The sequence below is a fragment of the Chiroxiphia lanceolata genome, chromosome 12 (assembly GCF_009829145.1).
Source record: "Chiroxiphia lanceolata isolate bChiLan1 chromosome 12, bChiLan1.pri, whole genome shotgun sequence".
Taxonomy (NCBI): Eukaryota; Metazoa; Chordata; class Aves; order Passeriformes; family Pipridae; genus Chiroxiphia; species Chiroxiphia lanceolata.
Window position 1 is genome coordinate 8,924,791 of NC_045648.1, and position 19,292 is coordinate 8,944,082.

At 43.5% G+C, this 19,292-nt stretch overlaps 1 protein-coding gene across 3 annotated transcripts in view; it reads left to right on the forward strand.

Annotated features, from left to right (window-relative positions):
• Positions 1 to 19,292, forward strand: part of CEMIP (cell migration inducing hyaluronidase 1) — a 58,516-nt gene that overhangs the window by 22,518 nt on the left and 16,706 nt on the right. For all 3 annotated transcript variants that reach the window (XM_032700581.1, XM_032700580.1, XM_032700579.1), the window contains 7 exons: positions 4,079 to 4,254; positions 4,830 to 5,039; positions 10,400 to 10,605; positions 13,818 to 13,887; positions 14,646 to 14,774; positions 15,440 to 15,525; positions 18,222 to 18,353. In XM_032700581.1, the coding sequence (XP_032556472.1) occupies positions 4,079 to 4,254; positions 4,830 to 5,039; positions 10,400 to 10,605; positions 13,818 to 13,887; positions 14,646 to 14,774; positions 15,440 to 15,525; positions 18,222 to 18,353 (1,009 nt within the window). The remainder of the gene's footprint in view (positions 1 to 4,078; positions 4,255 to 4,829; positions 5,040 to 10,399; positions 10,606 to 13,817; positions 13,888 to 14,645; positions 14,775 to 15,439; positions 15,526 to 18,221; positions 18,354 to 19,292) is intronic.

A 19,292-nucleotide genomic window follows, 5' to 3' on the forward strand; every position in this document is an offset into this window, starting at 1 on the left:
ACTTATAAAGTTTCATGCTTTCTGATGTGGAAAATTTAATTTTCCATGTAAAAGTTATGAATTTGAGGAATATTTATTTGTTAAGACATCAGATTGTACTGTGTGACTCAAGGAGCTGGTCAGCTCACCCAAACCATGCTGCGTTGCCTTACAGGCTTGGGACTTAGGGATGCAACAGCAAACCCCATCAAGGTAATTGAGAATAATGAGGATTTGAAGGGATGCCCTGTGAACATTTGTTGGTTATTAAATATAAGCAATAGGGGCATTACCACCAGTGATGACAAGTGTTTGGCAAAAATGATAAATTTGTCAGATCTGGGCTGGCATCTGCAATGAGTTGCACTGATTTAAAGATGCCCTGAAGGATTCACTGTGACTGGATTATGTGGGTTAAGCAGACAAATTGTGTTTAGCATTTCCCTCAAAAAATTGTTTAGGAAACATTAAAAGAGCATGAGACATACAGTCTTATCCTTAGAGAGCTCAAAGTAAAAGACTCTTTAGAGAAAAGAAAAATATTCCAGGAGAACCTTGGCTTTACTTTATCTTCACCATACACAGACCTTCAAGTGCCTGTTTCACTTCTCAAAGGGAGATTTAGCTCTTTGTGTCATTTAAAGCCAAGGGATTTAGGAATGCCTGAGTGTACCTGGGAGGGTTTTCAGAGAGATCTGTCTAACTCACCAGATCTGAGCATTCTTCCATGTCTGTAAAAGCTGAAATAGCTTTAAAATCCCACCCATCCCAGGTTTGATAAGGCCTGAGACCCAGGTTTTATGGCTAGGTTCAGGTATGGCAGGTTTTCCTTGAGCTTCGTACAGTTTGGAGAGACTGTGCTTTGAATTTCTTTGTTGACATAAGCATGTCCTTAATTAGTGGATCATCTATGTTTATTTTAATGTATACTTTCTTTTAATAATTACCTTGTCTTTGCCAACAACTGGCGACTTCAATAGTGACTGTCTTGAGTAATAAGCATGGAAATGTGCTCATATTTTGCTGAATCAAGACTTCCACCAGCAAGCCCACATATTAAAGAAGTTGTTCCCTGTGAATTTACATTGTGCTAACTGGAGGCACTGGTATGATAGATACGGCAGCAAACTCAAGGTGGTGTTTTTCCTAGTCCATCAAACAGCCCTGTTGTGGGGAGACATAATCTGTGTCACTACAAGGCTTTGTTTGGTTTATATTATAACATGGCACAAGCCTGGCTTGCTGGCAGGGCAATATCTATCCATGAGGGATGCAGCAAGTCCGAGCCCAAAGGACAAGGTGAATCAGTGGCCTCTGGGCTTGTTAGTGGTTGGGCAATCACAGCATTGGCTTTGATGCTGAAGCAGCAGACGCATTCCTCCCACCTTCAAAGCACAGTGTTGCCTTTTTAGTATCAAACCACTTCAGTGCCAGTTTGCAAACCCCAGGATTGGGTTTGCCCAGGGTCAGTGCTCAGGGTCTCAGATATCCTGGCTGCTCTCTGGGAAGCTCTGTGTGCCAGCTGTGAGCAGCAGCCTAATTTCAAACTTGTACTCTGCAGAGTGAGACACTCCTGTCCCTGGGTGAACTCCTTGAACTCAGCACAGAGCAGGCTCTTTATTGTTTGTTTTTTTTTTTAATATTCCCATCACTAAACATGTCCCAGCAGGTCTCTGGTAGTGCCACATGTCTGTAAATGCACTTCATGGTACTCCTGGTCCCATGGGAGGTGCCCAGTGTTGGAGTGCTGGTTCCTCGCAGGCATGTACAGCATTCAAGGGCTCCCATGCCAGGCTCTGACTCCCACAAGCAGTTTCAGCCCCGTTGCTGTGGGGAGCTTGAATTTCTGTCTGCCTTGAGGAGAGGTTTGTTTTTCAAAACTCTGTTAAAGGAGCTATTATTCAAAATCCGCTCTTACTTTGGAATGAGATTGCTTTCCATCTCTCTCTTTATCTCCAAACATGTCAAGTCAGCAAAAGCACAAAGTGAAAAACATGCACCCAAGAAGTTATATTTAGAAACTGGTTAGTCCGTATTTAACATTCCTGTCAGGGCTTACCCTGTTTTGCATGTCTGGACTGGTGTTAAATTAAATTAAATACATGCAAGCATGACATTTATTATTCTAGAGCTCAGCACAGGAATAACAAAACTGCCTATCTAATTTCACTGCCACAAATCCTGGAGATGTGGCTTCAAATAGGATGTTCTTATGATTATCTGAACTTCTTCCTGCATTTCAGTAAATCAAGGAAAGGTCAGCTCTGAGGAAAACTGAAAAATAACAGCTTAAAAACAGTTTCATAAGGAACAGATTCACTCAAGGATCCAGCACAGAGCATTCTCACATGAAGGGGACTCACTCCAGTGGCTCTTTTCATGTATGTGAATAAGGGAAGCAGAGCTGCTTTTTGGATGGGTTGGGTCTGGTTTTGGCCACACACCTGGTGGGGCTCACTGGCTTCAGGGCAACAACAGGGCCTTGGGTAAGCCCAGGACTTCCTAGGGAGGCAACTGCAGAAGTGAGTGAGGTGCAAACTCATCTGCAGCCCCTCTTTTCTGAGCTGAGTGCGGAGCTCAGAGGAGCTTCATCTTCCCACTGCAGCCAAAAAGCTGCATCCCCCTGTTTGGTCATCACCACTCCTCTAGTTAACAGAGGGTGTTTTTTCACATGATCAGATTATTTTGAAGGCGGAGGTGCCAAGGCAGAAGTCACATGTCGTGGTGTGAACCTCATCCCACAACACAGCAGTCTCGGAGCAAGGTGGAGCACTCACCCTTCACAAATCCCAATACTACCATCCCAACACTACCATCAAACCACACTGCTCCCAGCTGCAGGAGAAGAGGGAGTGCATGGTGTTTGCTTATTTTTGTTATGCAGTCAAAGCATCAAGGTTTGGTTAAAAACAATGCTATTTCACTGTTCAAAATCCTCCCCTTGACTTGGCACCTCTGTTTAAGCATAAAGTGCTTTGCAGTGATAGCCAGGCTTCAGGCTTGCCATTTGTTTCTAATTAAGGATTTGAACGATTCCATGGAAATTAAATACATGCGAGTGTAGCATTCCTTAAAGTTCAGTGTTTACTTAAAGAGTTTATTACTTATTTTTACTGGAATAATACAGAACGTAGTCAGTAAGATGAACCTTTTCCCAACTGGCTTTTCTCTGCAGAAAGCTGCGGAAGGAAGGAGGGAGTAGGAATATGTTTGAATGAAATTACAGCAACGAGATATTTTGCTTTCCAGATATCCACACTGCCTGGACTTCACCCCTTTCTGGTCAGGACAGGGAAAGCTCTCTATGCTTTTAACTCCTCCATGGAGGGATGTGTGTGTGTAGAGGATGTTATGAGTAACTTGACCTGGCAAAGGGAGATGTGGCATGGGGTAAATGGAAAATCCTATTGACTCCAACAATACTAGGGGAGAAGGAAGCATTGGGAGCAAGTTGGAGATGTGAGGGTAGATCTAAAATTGAGAGGTTTGGGTGGGCAGGAAGTGGGAGCTTTTATAGCCCACAAACTTGGTGAGGGGTTGCAATTGTCCCAAGCCACAGCTTCTGCAAGGCTTTCTGCCCAGTCCTGTCCTTGCTTGCATTAACAAGCGTGATGTTACCAGGATCAGACTGATGCTTGCCCATGAGTAGTGTTGTGGGATCTGAGTAGCTCCCAGTGTCTTACTGTACGAAATGCTGTGCTAACCTTGGGGGTTTAGGCTTTTCAGTAGCTACATCCTCAGGTTTTTTTGCATTGGATGTTCATACAGAGCTGATTGTAGTCCAAAATAAAAAAGTCTCAAATGTTCACAGTCCCTTTTGAAGGTAGGAAATGTGTTTTGCCTAACAGACTGTTAGTTTAACGCCCTGGTTAAATGAAGCAACTTAAGACCAAAAATCCCACTTCCTCTTTTGCAAATATCTCAGCAAGAACTTGGGTGTCACCTGTGTTCCAGCCTTCCCTCCTTTGAGGTGTTGGCCAACAGTTTTTTGCTGACTTGATTACTCCTTTCATTTTCACGCCAACCACACCACGGGAGGCACAAGGGGAAACCAGCAGCATTGGCAGAGTAACCCTGAAACTGGATCTTGTTACCTTAGGAAAAGCAACCTACCTCCACATCGGGGAAGTCATTGATGGCGTCGACATGCGGGCAGAGGTGGGGCTGCTGAGCCGCAACGTCATGGTGATGGGCGAGATGGAGGGGCAGTGCTATGAGTACAGCAGCAAGCTATGCTCCTTCTTTGATTTCGACACCTTTGGGGGACACATCAAGGTAGGGCTAGAGCCCTTTGCTTGCATTTTCCTCCCTCCAACCACACCTTCACATACCAAGGAAGCCAAGATGCAGGAAGAGAAAAATTCCTCATGTCAGCCATTGGGCAAACAAACTCTCCCCACAGTACAGCAGATCCACCCTCCTCTGCTGCCTGTCCTTTGGATTTGAAGTGCATGTCATGCCCCTGCAGACAATGCTCGGCCAATGAGGCTGGTTATCAACCCACCTGAGATACAGTGTCAACATCCTGATCTCAGTTTTCCCCAGATTTTGGTAGTGCTCAGCCCAGGAGGTTTGATTTGCACCCAGCTGGCTGAAATTTGTAGAAAACATTAAATAAAACCTGTTTTCCTTCTGAAATTAAGTTAAATGTAGCCATCACAACAGTGAGGTGATCAAAGATCACCTCTTAGCCACCATGACCCTCTTTCCCTCACCTTCCAGCCATACCCTTCCCTCCACAGAGTAAATCTTTCCAGCAGACACAGTGCAACGCTTCCTATGCCTGTATGCCCTCTTCTTGCCCTAAAAAGGTGTTTGTGTTTCTTGACTGATGTTGTTTTACTCTCCAGATTGCTCTAGGTTTTAAGGCTACCCATATTGAAGGTCTAGAACTGAAATACATGGGCCAGCAGACAATGGGACATTACCCAATTCATTTCCATATGGCTGGAGATGTGGATGAGAAAGGAGGCTACAACCCTCCAACGTATGTAAAGGACACCTCCATCCACCATACCTTCTCCCGCTGCGTCACAGTCCATGGATCCAATGGTTTACTGGTAAGAAGTCTGACTGTCTACCTTAGAGATACAGGCACCAGCAAAAAAATTTCCTCATAGCATGGGTACAGCTCAATTACTACAGGATGATGTGTTTTATTGTTAGAGCCAATGTCTGACTCTTCCCGCTCTGGATATGCCAGGAGTATTTCAACCTGCCAGTGTGGCACTGAGGGCTGTGTGTGACTCAGAGTGGGCAGAACATTTTTCTGTGTGCAGCAATGTCTGCAGACCAGCCCATCTCTAATGAGTAGTTGGATCTATCTGTAGACAGAGCTTGCTATTTAAAGAGGATAATCAGAAGCTCTAAGTGTGCCTCATCTTTGCTGTAATGAAGGTTTGGGTTTGCAATGCCAATCACAACATCAAGCACTCACAGAGCTCTGATGTGCCAGAGTTGCCCTCCAAACCAAGAAATCCTTCAGGATAAATCTATAAAATAACTGACGTTTACCAGACAACTTACAGCACACCAGAGATGTTAAGAACACGGTCAGATTCTTCCCAGATGTAGGGGTGCCTTTGTTTTTGTGGTAAGGATGCTGGACATCTTGTTTGTGAGCAGAAAAGGACTTGTGGGTGATGTGATGGTTAGAGGCCCTCTTGGGCATAATGATCACAAAATTATAGAGTTTTCTATTAATGAAGAAGTAAGGAGGGGGTCAGCAGAACGGCTGCCTTGGACTTTTGAAGGGCAGACTTTGACCTGTTTAGGAGCATATTTGACAGAATCCCTTGGGTGGCAGTTCCTGAAGGGCAGAGGAGTCCAGGAAGGCTGGATTTCTTCAAGAAGGAAATCTTAATGGTGCAGGACTCCTGTAGGCAAAGGACTCTCACCCATTCAGTGAAATGGCAGTGTATTCCAAAAGGAAAAAAGTCCCCGAAGAGGAGAATTTGTACCATCAAGAGCCCTGTTCCTATATATTAAGAGAGTTTTAAGTGGAAACATATCATTGGCAGTTGTAATCTGGATGGTCACTGTGCACTAGGAGTTCATACCTCTAAAAGTGGCAGCATTGGAAGGGAGAGTCACAGGCGTAATTAAAATGCACAGAAGTTGAACAAAGGACATTGAAATTACAGCTTCAGAAGCAGAGCAGCTTTTATCTGCTATTTATGAATCTGAGGTTTTTGGGTTTGACCTCTGTCCTTCTGAGTTTATAACACGATCCTGAAAACCTACCAAGTGAACACAGCTTCTGAAGAAAAAAGACATTCTACAGCATAAATTATATAAGTCATTCAGGGTCAAATGGCATCTGCCCAATCTGAAGCCACCAGTACAGGGGCTTGGTATACAATTAATGTGCAGAGTGGCAGGGCAGCACTGTGGGGTCTTACAGGGGCTCATTTGTCACACCATGGTGGGCTGTCACCAGTGGCACCATAAACACATCCTGTGGCTGCACAGAGGTTGCACAGCAGCCACTGAGCTGCAGACCAGCTAAAGCCCTGCTTCTGGATCTCACGTGACATCTTCATTCCCTGTTGCTTAATACTTGCCAAACCAAATACCCAGAGCCAGACATTCTCCTATCAGTCAGATAGACGGCTTCATATAAAGCATTTGGAAATAACTTTGTCTCTTGTGCTTTCTCTGGGTGACAGCTATGCCATAGGGCATCCACGGTGTAGGGATCCATGTGCTAAGGCTTTTCCAGCCAAGATAGCATGATGAAATTTAGACAGGCTGATGTAGCTGATGAAAGCAACTTGATTCTCTTGCTGTCATTCAACAACCACAATTCCCTAAATGACCATGCTTTGTCTCCATGAAAAGGCACCCAAGACAGATCTTAGAATTTAGGACGTTAGTTAGTCAAGAATTTAATCCCTATTGATTTTAGTTTATCAAAATGCGTGAATACTGAACTCTACTTATAATACTTTACTTGTTTTTTTATTTTAACCTCATAATTATTGCTGACAGCTAAAAGGAAAGCCCCAATGAACTAAAGCAATCTGATCAAGTTGGATCAGTTGTGTCACAGAATATGTGCTCCAAACACTGCATCACTTAGATGTTGTTTCATTGCTCAGATAGGCATCTGCATCAGCAGCTCCATGCCTTGACTTGTCAGGTGATCCCACCACAATCTCCTCCTCTGCTTTCTGACTCATTTCCTTCCTTTCCTCTTCCTTCTGCCCCAGATATATTCACTGACATGCACATGGGTCTCTGATGATTACAATAGTTATTCTATACATTTCCTAGTTGCCTATTGTCTTTCTACTTGGGCAACACCACCTGTTTCTACATGCAAGAACATCATTTGTGCAAACAGAGATGAGCTCTGTCTTTCCCCAGGTAACATTCATTCCCTCTGAGATCAGGTGGATCCAAAGCATTCTTTGCTGAGGGAAAATTTGCCTTAATGATGTGCACAAACCACACTTTGGAAATAGCCATAAAAAAATCTAGCTGGACCATTAAACCTCAGCAAATATCTCAGCACTTAATGATGTCCTTCACATTAAACTGTTGAACTCAGAGGGGCTTCTTGCATGAGTGTGGTAGAGTACCTGTGCCAATGCTTTAACAACTGAGGGACATCAGTTGTTTTTAACTGTCATTAAAGCAGGTTAGTAATTTACATACAGGCTTCTCTGCTTGCTTTGCTGTCACTTTTCTCATGGCATTTCAGAGATACTCATCCTGAAAAGTCTAGGAGAAAAGAGTACCCAGTTATTCCTGATGACACCTGTTTTTCTGTGAGTCTGTACAGTCTGCTAGAAGTTGTTGTCTCGACATTAGCTCACTTCATTGATGGGTTATTCTGCGCTTGTCTGCAAATCCATATTATCTGGAATCCATATTATCATATCATATTATATTATCAGAGGGTCCTTCTGGAAATAAATCTTTAGAAATTATTTTCTCACCATAATTAGTGTTTTAAAATGCAACGATTGCCCAATGTTTTCTTTAGTATGTTGGCCAAAAAAACCACCTTGTTACATCACTGCAATCCTAGGGACGAAACTTTGCTCTGATTCCTACTCTCTCCACTGGATCCCAGTGTGGAAGCTAAAATAGAAACACCCATTGGGAAAGGAAATTCAGTGGGGATCAGTAAATAGTCTGGCAGGATGCAGGGGAGAGCTGAAATTCATGGATTAAGAGTCTGAGCCATCAAACAGCTTCAGTGGTGTCTGCTTTTACTAATCCAGCTATAATTCACAGCAATGTTTTGCCACAGAAGGGCATTATCTGGCCCTAAATTACTTGTGGTTAATGTAAGATTAGGGACTATTAGCAAGGTTTTAATCAAATAAAAAATTAAATACATTAGAAAAGTGATTTTGGAACAAACATCTCATTTGCTATCCAAACGTTTCAGTACTGGGCTTGTGCATGAAAGCATGCCCAGGAAACCAAGTCAGGGCTAACTGAAAGGCGAGATACAGGGAATTAATTAATCAAAGAGAGGGTGAAAAATACCTGAGGGATCAGGTCCCTGGCTGATAACTCCTGTTATTCTGTGGACTTCCAGGGGTGAGTTAGGAGAACAGCAGGCATTTGCTGGCTCTGAGCCCCTCTGCCAGTGCACACACCTCTCTCTGCTTCCCCCCTCTCTCATCCTACTGGGAGATGTGTCCCCTGTGGTGGTACTCCCACTTTGCTCCAGCTGAGTCTGGTCACTGCAGGTGTTCATGGCCCAGCCTTGGTGCTGTGCTGTGCTGCCTGGAAAGATAAATGGCCAAAGGGGCAAACCTTTCTCTACAGAAACTGCTGCTGTCATCTAAATGTTGCGACACCATTACTTATGTGTCTTTTCAGTATTACTGTTCTGTGAGAGAAAGCTAATAGGATTTGGTGGCAGTTTCTGTGGAATTCTGGCATCTCTGTAGTTAAAAGACTTTCTGTAAATGTTGGAAAACTACTTCTGAAAAGATTGCTCACTCTTCTGAAATGTTCTTTTGTCCTGTAAACCTTTATTATTACATGGCTAAGAGAGTTCATTCTTCCGAGTAAGGACAGTTTAGTACATATGTTTTACACCTTAATAAAGAAGCCTAAACCTTGCAAAATCTATCATTTTATTAGATATGGGAAGTTAGCAGTAAATTTCAGTGAGGTAGTTTGAAGGAATGCACTACTTTGCAGGTCATTTTAGCTGTGTTTAATTTACTGTGATGACTTGTGTTCAGAGATTTGAGTATTTACACTGGAGCACGGATGATACATAATAGAAGTCTGTGTGGATGTAAGCTAGTAATAGACTTGGCAGGAAAAGTGTTTTCTCTTATGTGAAAACATATTTGTAATAATTTCAACACTAATCCTGGGATTTTATTTGAAATTGGTTCTCCTTGCCTTGAGAATGAGGCATGAAGGTGACAAAGGAGTCTGAGACCTGTTTACAAAAGTAATTCAAGCACTTGAACACCCAGGTCTCTCAATGACATTGTGATGAACAGGTCTTCCATCTAGTTTAATATTGTCTTTTGCCCCTTGACAACTGCTGTTTCATCAGAAGCAGGTAGAAAAGTTTCCTGAGTCCAGGTTGACTGATGGGTGATGACTGATGGGAACAGCAAGGAAAGAGCCCAGGAGATCCAGACCTTCACCTGGTCAGTGGAGATCTGAAATTAATTTTTCCATATCTCAGACATATACACAAACAACTAACTTGCTGGACACACTTGCGGTGTGTCCAGGGGCTGTTGTTTCCCACTCAGTCCCAGCCTTGGGCTTCAAATTCACGTATCTTCTCCTGAAATTGTTTTCTCAGATCTTCCAGTGGTGTGATGGGTATTGTTCTGTCCAGCCAATGGTGCCCCAATGTTAACAACATGCAAACCAAACCCAGAACAGCGCTGATTAACACCAGCTGATTTGTCTCAGGGTCAAGTAAAGCTTCTGTCAACAACTTGGAAAAAAGGATCAGGTCAAACCCAAAACAAGCCAGCCTGTCTGGAAAATAACTTGCCGCCTCTCTGATAGCCTGAAAAAATATTCTTTCAGCTCAGCTGCATTTTTCAGTTGCATTTTGCGTAGCTGCTCATGCAACTCCACATGAAAATGAATGAGCCCAGATGTGATTTCAACATCTAATGTCTTCCCTGACCCCATGTTTTTTTCAGCCTCATGCTAAGAAAGTCTCTGATTTCACATGCCAACAAAAGAATGGAACGAGCATTTCCTAGGTGATGACAAATTCTAGTTAAGTTTTGGAGTTATTGCTTCGACTATAAGTTCTTAAGGGCAGAGAGTGATCTTCCTTTTAATTTTACCTGTAGATCCTGAGCTCGGAAGGGTACTGGGGCTCCTATGTGCCATCACTGCAAAGTTTGTTTTAATTACACAGTGGCTGAAGCATGAAGCCTAAACACTGACCTTTGTTTTGTGCATGCAGGTGAAGGATGTGGTGGGTTATGATGCACTGGGCCATTGCTTTTTTACGGAGGACGGACCAGAAGAGCGCAACACGTTTGATCACTGCCTTGGACTCCTTGTTAAACCCAGCACCCTGCTCCCCTCCGACAGGGACAGCAGGATGTGCAAGCTGATCACAGAGGGAGCTTACCCAGGGTACATCCCCAAACCCAGGCAGGACTGTAGGTGAGTGGGAGCCTTCCTTTTCATCTTCCTTCTCTTTGCAGGACTTAGCCATAGCAGATAGCATTGTATATGTGGTTATGTAATCATCTGTAGGGCTCTGGGCTGTATGTCCCAAAGCTGGGAGAGCAGTTTCCTTGAGGTCTTTATCCTTGTACTATTCAGATGCCTACACACCTAGAGCATACTTAACCTTTTTTGCATAAAGTCCATTGGGATGGTTCCTACCTCAGATACCGAAAATCTTTCTTTCAAAGTATGCAGTGATGCCATGTGTCTTATGGAGTCTTGAACCCAATGGCTCAGCCAAAAGTTACTCAGAATGGGCTGTGTACTGACACTTGTGCTCATCTCAAATGGCAGCGGATTTTGAAAAGATTCACATTGATTCAGAAGTTGTTATCTGTGAAGAATACTGTTTAATGGTACAGCATTGATATTATGCACTCGTTTGGCACAGTCTACCCGAACTCCTGAAACCAGAGTGATATAATAAATGCAGTTTAGCATCAAATTGGAAGTTGACAATATAAGATCAAAGACTGTGTACATCCCTTGGCTCTCTCTTCTGTACACGAGCTCATGAAAATGTTTCCATGAGAACTCCTGGAAACTTTCATTTGCCACAAACAATCTATTAAACTTGAAAAATGCCAAATGCCTTTCATCTCCCTTTTTACAAGATCCTTTCCTCTAAGTGTCCTTGCAGATCTGTCAAATAGAAACATTTGCAATAAGAAGAGTTTTTGCAAATTCTTTTTGCAGTTTTTTGGCCTTGAAGTGTCAGGTGAAAAATCAGGTGAGATACAGAAGAAACACAATCAACCTGGCTACAGAGTTAAGCATTCAAATTTTTTCTTGGGGGAATTCACGGATTCTTCATTATCAGTAATTTTAAAGCACAAGTTAGAGAAATGCCCATCACAAATAAAAATGTGGTTGTAGTTAGTCTTGTCAAAAGGCAGGGTATGGACTCACTGAGCCTCTGAAGGCTACTCTAGCCTTTCTTTCCATGGTTTTCCAGTGGGTTTTCTGCCCCAAAATCAAGGTCAACCTGGGAATATGGTTTCATTGCTAATTACTAGCTGTTTAGGGAACCTGCTTATTTTGATGCATAACAGGTAGCCAATTAGGTTTCTTTTTCTTCCCCTGTGCCCCAGACTCTTCTTAAGAGAGTACTAGGCTCTGAAAGTCAAACCTGTGTGTTTAGCAGCTAGGCAAGCAGATCCCCAGCTGGAGTGCAGGGAGCATAGCAAGAGATCTAGAGCAGATCTGTGGAACCACATTGTTTTCAGAGTGTTTTCTATTAGAAGCTGGACATCAAACTTGCCTGTAAAGAGTTTAAAATTGATGGTGGATCATCTTGTGGACAAGACCCCTGTGCAACAACATGGGAGGTCTTTCACAATGAAGATTTGTCTTGAGACAACAGAGCGTTGGTGCTGTGCTGAAGCTGCTGGGAGATAGGAACACTTCTGCCTATAGTCCAGAAATTTATTCTGCTGTAGTTGCAGGGGGAAGGGATCTACACTAACAAAACCCTCAAGTTTCTGACCCTCCAACAGTCAATGAGAAAGGCTGTGAAGCCAGACTTCCATCCTGAAAATGAGACAGCTAGAAGCTGATTGATGCCTAACAGCTAAAATTCTTCAGGGAATTTCTTTTACTTGAAAATACTCTCAATCTGTTGAGACTGTATCAGTATCATCCATTCTGTCCTCAGAACAAACTGGGGTTTTGTCCAAACAAACATATTTTTAACTTTTTAGTTTGGCAAAGGAAAGAGATGAATTCATGCAATGCTCTTTTTCACATCTGTGTTTGTTTATAAAATACACTTAATGCCTCCATTCATAAAATAGGGTTAATCAACCATTGTGCTCATTTTCCACTGACAATTCTTTTAATAGTCAGAGGGATATATTTTGTGCCATTTTGAAGACTGTTATATGAATATGTGCATTCTAATGGAAAGGTATTATGGTACTTTGATCTGACATGTCTTCCTTTATAAAAGAATTCAAGGTCTGACCAGAAAAGCAGCTTGTTTTGCATGGGGTTCATCCAACTTGCAAGTGCACAAGTGCACTAACATATCCCTGGGGCAGTGGCCAAGGCACCCAGCACAGGGACGGGGGCTGAGCACCAGCTGTGGTTCCATCAGCTTGGAAGACACAGACAGGCAGCCACTTCCAGGAATTAAGACAATAGGATTGTGCCAAATGACCTAATAACCTGCCCAATGCATATGGCTGTGAGGAACAGGATTGGGCTGAAAGACAGGTCACTGTGAAAATACTCTGTCCTTGCCCTCGCCCTTGCCTATGCAGCAGGAGGTAGTCTATAAATAATCCAAACTTGGGTTTTTTCTGGGCCAGTCACAGGCCCAAAATAGAAAAAATTTGCTGTGTTTTGATGATAAAGTCGCATAAACAGAACTCCATCAGCAGAATCAGTTGGCCTGAAGCCCCTGTGAACTCCCTCATGACAAGATTAAAATAGACATAAGGGTTCCCTAGGTTCGTCCCCTGCAGGAGGGTGAATCTCACCCATCCAATTTAGGGGGCCAGTCTGCTGGCTGTAAGTGCTGAGTGTTTTCCATGACTGTTGGTTAATGAATGCTGTATGTCACAGAATGGACAGTGATGGATTGGTCTTTCCTCCTTAATGGGAATCTTTCAATTAAGAGTCTTTTAAGTGCATTAGACAAATGAAGTCCTTCTGTTCCAAAAGAAACATTCAGGAGAGTGGGAGCAAATAAAGTTAATGAATAACAGCAACTTTTGGCAAAGACAGGTACTGGGGTACACTTGGAAAGCCATTAAGAGGCAATTCATTGGGTCCCTTGATTAAATAAGTCTCTAATGAACCTGAGGGTTTACTTGGGGGCAAAGTTCTTTTCTGTGACTTGTGCAACAACATATTTACTTTATCATAAAACATGATTGACATCTGACAGCTTCATAGCAGGCTTGGAATTGCAGTCAAAATTCCTCATTTAATACTTGGTGTTTTAAGAGATAAGGCCATGCTCTCTGTCAAACCACAGAGGACACAAGGAATGAGAAGAGAAAGAAAAAACATTCCTTTTGCCCTGTGGGAAGGACCCCTTATCTGGGGTATTGGCCCTGCCTGTAATGGGGGAGTTGATGGGTGACTCTGGTGTGTGCTCAAAATGTCATTCTCATGTTATTCTTTGTTTTCCCGACCTGCAGTGCTGTATCCACTTTCTGGATAGCAAACCCACACAACAACCTTATAAACTGTGCAGCTGCTGGATCTGAGGTGAGTGCACAAGTTTCTTATTTGGTAATAGCTCAGGCCAGTTAAAACCCTGCAAGGCTGAGGGAGGCTCTTGCTGGAATAAAACTTGCTTCTGTAACACAGACATTTTTAAAACTGCTTGACTGAGACATACAATAATGTGGCTGGTGCTACCAGTAAAAATAATGTTTTTCCTTTTGCTCCACAATTCTTGTCACTTGCTGTTTCTAGAGCTGGGTGGCTTGAACAAAAATTCCCAGTGTGCAGCTTGAATAAATTAAATAAATGTGACTGCAGAGTTACAGAGAAGCCTTTGGCAATGATTCCATTGATTGCAGCACTGTAATGGTGCTCAGAAATTTCAGTCAGCCCTAGTGCTAATTCCACAGGAATTCCTTATTGTCCTATGAAGACAAATAAACAAGCAAACCAAGCCTTATACAGAAACATGTGGTCTTTCCAAAGCTTCCAAACCTGAGTGCCTAGATTAGCGGTCCTTTTTACATTTTTAGGCAACTAAATAAAAATTATTTGATTTTTAAGTTTCAAAAGTTTCACTTAGAGCTTCAATATCGATGTCAAAGATTCACTTCTGGCACCCTGAATATGTGGGAGGGGGAGTGTTTGTGTGCATTAAACTCTTTGCTGCAGAGACTTACGCAGGTCCGTGCTGCTGGCTGTGATTTCTCCTGAAATCTGGAGTATGTCTTGGGCTTTACTGAGATCTCCTTGGGCTAATGTGGACCAGCAAAGTCTCAGGTGTCCATTCTCTTCCTCAGGAAACAGGCTTTTGGTTTGTCCTGCACCACGTGCCAACAGGGCCCTCAGCAGGCATGTACTCCCCTGGCTACTCGGAACATGTGCCGATGGGGAAATTCTCCAACAACCGTGCGCATTCCAACTACCGGGTGAGTCTGCACGCAATGGGAATGCTGCCCTTGGAAAAAACACCTCCCTCCAGCTCTTTGGGTCTGCAAGCTATTAGTGCCTGTGCTTTGTGTTTCACTGAAAGTTCCTGCGAGTTTGTTTGTGTCTGCAGATAAAGCAGCTCACAGGCTGGCGTGGGAGCATTCGGAGTTGGCCAGCAGCAGCTCCCGCTTGGCTCTTGGGCATCCAGAGCAGCTCTCCCCTCTGCACAGGCTGCTTCACTGCCTCTGCACTCTTAAAGTAGTGCCTCCAGGAGCATCTATTGGCAGCTTGTCTAATTATACACCTCAACTGCCAGTGTTAGCAATTAACTGAACAGCTTCTAGAGGGAGACATAAATTGCCTTCCCTGCTTATTTACCCCTTAGCATGCTGGGCTGTTGGGCTGTGTGTTGCTGAGGGCTTTAGACTGCAGCAGAGGGTGTATGTGTATGGGGATACATGCATTTATGAGAAAAGTGCAGTTCTAGAAGTTTGCAGCAATTTTGGGGGATATATGCAAATCTGGGTAGTCCTGGCAGCCCTCTGCTTCACATGCTACTAACAGAAGTTGTTATTAGGAGAACAACTGGAGGTAGAGTCTGGAGATGGAAAGAACTGTAATATTTATAAATATACTGTGATATTTCATTTCTATTTTTCTTTAGGCTGGAATGATCATTGATAACGGCGTTAAAACCACTCCAGCCTCTGCCAAGGACAAAAGACCCATCCTGACAATGATTTCTGGGAGGTAAAGTGTTTTACACAGTTTGGTTTGGAAAAGGCTTCTCTGTAGCACTGACTGAAAGCTATGAAATTGCCCCCAAGGAAGCTGACGAGAATCACTGCAATGCCTTTGGGGTGGAGGGTCTTCACTTACACACAGCTTGACATTTCTAACTTCACCTCTACGTTTTCCTTTATAAGAGACCCCCAACACCCACACCCTTCTGGTTTTGTCCTTGCTCCTTAGCTCTGAGCTGAGCTGGCATGGATGTTACATGTGCTCTAGGGTGTTCCACTAACTTTTTGAATTTTTTGCAAGGAAACGCACTGCTGCCTGGTCAGCAGTCCCCCTGGGCAGAACTTGCTGCAAGAGTTTCTTAGGAATTAGAAATTGAAGTATTTCCTGGGAATGATATTGATTTTATTCATTCTTTTAAAACCTGCTTGAACAGGGAGTGCTTATGTCATGGAGCTCATGCTTTGATTTCCGATTTCGGTCTAGTTCTAAATCTGACACTGCAATAATAATCACAATTAAATACACAGAACGATCTTTCGTCTCTGCTGCTGTGCACAACCTCTGTGCAGTGTAATGGAGTAATTGAGAAATACTGGAAATTTCTCTATAGACTGTATCATATCAGCAGACCTACTTTGGTCTGGTTGCTTCTGAGAATTCCCAGGCAAAGCTGGCCCCAGTAAGGAGGCTGATGTAAGGACTGCACCTGCACCCTTGTATCTCATTAGAGGTTGAGTCTCGCTCTTAACTTAGTTGCCAACCCCCAGACACGTAAAAGGACTTAAATATTCTCAAATTTCATAGTTTTCTTTCCTGACAGACCAATTACCTCCAGTTGCACCCAACCTGCATTCCCCCACGACTGGGTTTCTTGACAGAAGAAACCATGCAAGGAAGAGAAACCTGCTGAAAACCTCTGCTCAGCAGGGGGAGAATGACAACTTTATCCTTTTGTCCTTTCCATCTCAGGGGTGTGGGTTACCCAGACTACTGTCGTCATGCACTGGGCAAGCACTGCAGGGGTAGGATCAGTCCTCCTCCCCAGGGGAGCCCAGCCAGGAGCTCAAATATCAGTTATCCTGTGATCCACATCACCCCAGAGCCCTGGCTAGCAGCTGATGCTAAAAGATGTTCAAAAGTGAATGTTATTTACATTATTTTAATGCTCAGTTAATTGAAGTGATTAATTCAATGGTAAAAGTAACTGTTAAAAAATAACTTATGAAGAGCAGCCTGCTCTTGGGATGCTGTTTTTCCATAGAGCTGAACAAGAGCCTTGGGACACTGCCTGCTGCCACAGGCACAGTAAGTGATTACAAAAGGCAATTTCTCCCTTGCCATACAAGGGCAGGAATGACCCCTGGAAGCCAACAAGTCATAATACAGTCATGGTTATGCTTGGGGATTACCCACTGGCATAGGCTGCAGCTCAGATTATTCCATTTTCCACTTTTCATGTGTCAAGACTGAACAACTGAATAAATGATTATAGCTAGGCTGGCTGGGGCAAACTGTGAGCTAGGCTGGACAGTTACAGAGTTGGAGAGATTATTCTACATTCAGTTACGGCATTAAATATCTGAGTCAAATTCTGTACCCTGTAGTGTTCCTCTGGTTATCACAGATGTGAATGAAATTGGAACCCATCTCAAAATATCTGTATTTAACAATGTCTGGGGAATTCACAAGGGCTGATACTAAATCTCTCCCTGAAAGCAAATTCACAGTGATGAAGCTGCCAAAGCAATATTCATTTACTGGAACCCTATCAACCTGATGCTCAGTTTTAGATTGATATGATGGCTTATTAAGCAAAGCAAAGTGCTATTGAATATCTGTTAGCAATTTGACAGCTTGGCCTCGCTATCCATTGGTGAGGAATGAATTTTAATCTCTGGACCATCCGTTGCTGGCACTGCGTTGGATACTCATCTGTCAGGTTTTCTAAGATGTGTAGTATGATGGAAGATGCTCCTTCAACAGTAAAAAGGAGAGCTGTGCCTCAGGACTGGGTAAATGGCAGCTGGGCTCAGCATCACTGTAGAGAGCCAGACCCTTTCTCAGACCCTGTGGCCCGAGTGGTGGCTGACAGGGCACATGTCGCCACAGTTTCCACTTCTGTCTGCTTTTTTTTTGCTACATCAGGCCAGTATTTCATCATATGGAGACCTTCAGAGTTAATAAATCTTCTACATGTGTCCTGTGTAGTGGGAATAGTGAAGGACATACTCTCGGCCCCTCTCCAAGATGTTTTAATTCCTTTCTGCAGCAAGAAAAACTTGGCAGTGGTACTCAAGGCCACAGTATAGCCAAAGTTAGGAGATAAGAATGGTCAAAAGGGAAAACAAAAGGATATTTATCTAAATAACAGGAATATGCTAAAGGATAACAGTAAAGGATTAAAAAAAAGAATCTCAGACTTTTGGGAGCAATAATAAACTTTCCATGCTTTCAGCAATATATCAGCAATACAATACTGGAAAGGTGAAAGGAAACTTGGAGTGGGTCTTGACAACTGCCTTGCCTGGACCTTCCTTCCCTTGGCAGCTGGGTCTGGCCATCGCTGCTTGACTAGACACGCTACGTGGATGGACTGTTGTCCCAAAGCTGTTCCTGAGTTACCACAAATCAGATGTTTAGCAGGGCCATGCAGCGAGCAAGGCTACCTTCCCTCACCAAACTTTCTCCTCTCCTGGTTACAGGTACAGCCCGCACAAGGATGCTGATCCTTTGAAGCCCAGGGAACCTGCGATAATTGAGCGCTTTATTGCCTACAAGAATCAGGATCACGGGGCCTGGCTGCGAGGTGGAGATGTGTGGCTGGACAACTGCCAGTGAGTTTTGCCTTATTTCAACTCTTAAAGAGTTCAGCCTGGTGTTTATGGCGAGCATAGCTGTGGTTCAGACTATTTATATCGCTTTGCACCTTCCATATGGCCAAGGTTGAAATAAAGATGAAATGTTAATGTTAAACCACAGACATTGTTTTATACAAACAAAACCTGCTCTGTCTGAGCTGAAGATCCCTTAGATTGTTTCTCGCTGTGATGTTGACCAGCGCTCACAAATGGTCACAATGCAAACACGCAGGCACACAGGTGCAAATAACTAAAAATAATAACTAATTTTTTACATGAAAAATGAGGTGCTTTGAAAAGAAAACAGCAAAATGCATCACCTTCCCTGGCTCAGCCTGGTCACAGATCAGTTTTATGTGGTTCACTGTTATGCTGAATAAGCAGGTACTGCCAAAGCAGACATAAAACTAGGCATCACAGCAGCAAGGGAGAGAGACTGGGCAAGTACGTGCTGTGCTCTTTGAAGGCCATTTCCTGCCCTGCTCAGAGCAGATATTTGTCTTGCACTTGAAAACAGATGATCTGCTGCAGTTTCTTCTGCTCAGCCAGGCTCCTGATATCAATCTCAATGAAGAAAGAGGAGAAAAAGGAAGAAGGCGCTTTACAAGGCATATTGTGATAACCCTGGTGGGAATAGCTGATATCTGATGTCCAGTTCCTGGCCAGAGCTGCCTTATCTTTGAGTGACCCAAACCTCCTAAAGCAACCAGTCGTCTTGGTGAGAATGGGGCTGTAGCAGAACAGTCAGAAATGTCATATTGAGCAATGCAGTTTTTGTTTCTTATGACCCAGGAGTATCCAGCCCACTCCGTGGCCAGCAGGAGTTGTCCTCGCAGGTCCCACTCAGGTCACTGGGACATCACGTTTCTTATGGAGGAAATGCAGCGTATGGAGGGTGCTAAAAGACCAAGTGCT